The sequence below is a fragment of the Porites lutea genome, chromosome 10 (assembly GCF_958299795.1).
Source record: "Porites lutea chromosome 10, jaPorLute2.1, whole genome shotgun sequence".
NCBI lineage: Eukaryota > Metazoa > Cnidaria > Anthozoa > Scleractinia > Poritidae > Porites > Porites lutea.
In genome coordinates, this window is record NC_133210.1 from 26167483 (window position 1) to 26169001 (window position 1519).

At 38.1% G+C, this 1519-nt stretch overlaps 1 protein-coding gene across 1 annotated transcript in view; it reads left to right on the top strand.

Annotated features, from left to right (window-relative positions):
• Positions 1-1260, top strand: part of LOC140950201 (uncharacterized) — a 12956-nt gene extending 11696 nt beyond the window's left edge. The window contains exons 8-9 of the mRNA XM_073399401.1: positions 37-198; positions 1116-1260. Coding sequence (XP_073255502.1) covers positions 37-198; positions 1116-1199 — 246 coding nt within the window. The 3' untranslated portion in view covers positions 1200-1260. The remainder of the gene's footprint in view (positions 1-36; positions 199-1115) is intronic.
• The last annotated feature ends 259 nt before the right edge of the window (positions 1261-1519 follow it).

Sequence of the window (1519 nt, forward strand, 5' to 3'; positions counted from 1 at the left end):
AAAAAATCGTGTTTTTTTAAAATTTTTATGTGTCAGAGTGGTGCTAAGAACATAGATGGAAGTCATGAGGAGGCCATGTTTGGAGTTGGTGGATCAATACCTGACACTGCTGGTCAAACTACAGCGCCTGAAGTGAAGATAACATCACAGCCAGTTGTATCACAGTCAGTAGACAAGGAGGGACTGTTTGCCTCATGGGTAAGTCTAGTGTATATACTGTAATTGCTTGCCATAGTGTAGCTGGTGGTCTTGTCAGGGAGGGGCAATGTTGAGAAACCATTTATTTGCACCCTTACCCGGCAAGACCACCAGCTATGAAGGCTACTCAAAATAGCAACCGGTGGCTTGGTTTATTTTTTAACTGAGAAGAGGTCGCTGATTCAAAGAGGGTCACTTATTTGTTCCTCAGAACTTCAGCCTCAAGATGACATTGTCTTTGTTTCAAATGATCAGAACCTAAATCATTATTAAAACTGGAAAAACTTGAAGGTTTTTTTTTGCTAGAAGCCCTCATTTATGTGTAATGAGAGTCAGTGAAACCCCGTTAATACAGCCACTGAAGGAGCCATAAGAAGGGTCAGTATTAACAGGGTGTCTGTATTGTGCTGGTCATGGTATTAAGATAAAAAATACAACTTTTATTAGAACCAAATAATAAAAAATAAAAGTGGACAAATAGAGTCGAAAAAGATTAAACGTTTTTTGAGTGTTTCCGTGGATTTAAACCGTGGAATGACGGCTTTGTGAAATGGTTCTAACTTTTTTGAGTCTGTGGATAAAATCCAAGTGTGACCATTCAAATGAAAGCTGCCGAGCTGTACTCTCCTGTGGTACTGTTTATTATGCTGTGCAAGATGGTTCTAACTACTGAGGTTGTGGATGAAATCTTAAGTGTGACATTCAAATGAAAGCTGCTGAGCAGTACTTTCCTGTGGTACTATTTATTATGCTGCATAAGGGTGTTGTAAATTTAATCTGAAATGTGTTTGAAATCTTTATTTGTGACCATTCAAATGAAAGCTACTGAGCAGTTTTACCATGTGCGTCTAATTTTGTTTATCACGAAAAGATGTTGAAAAAGTTTCCAATTATTCTCTTTGTTTATATCATTTCAGCTTCATGAAGATGAAGAAACTAAGACAGCTCGCTGGATAACCAAGTTAAAAAAGATGCGACAGGAACTCTTGGCAGCCTCATGACTGATATTGTGTATACTGTAAACAGTTCACTTATTTATATTATACCTAAAAAGTAACACTATTTTCTACTTGTTTTTGTGTTCTCTGATGTTGGGTTATGCAGCTGGTTTGTTTGGGGATTTATAACAACCCAAACAATTTTTACAGGTCCCAGATCTCCTAATTCCCGCAGGCCTTGTAGTAATCCGAGTAATCCAAGATTTCGACAGGCCCCTGTGGGTAAAATGAATAAAATTCCCAAACCCTTTATTGTAGTTATTGAGGGGAGTGTGCATGTGGGACACACCCATTGACCACACAAAAAAAAGAAACAAGGCTAT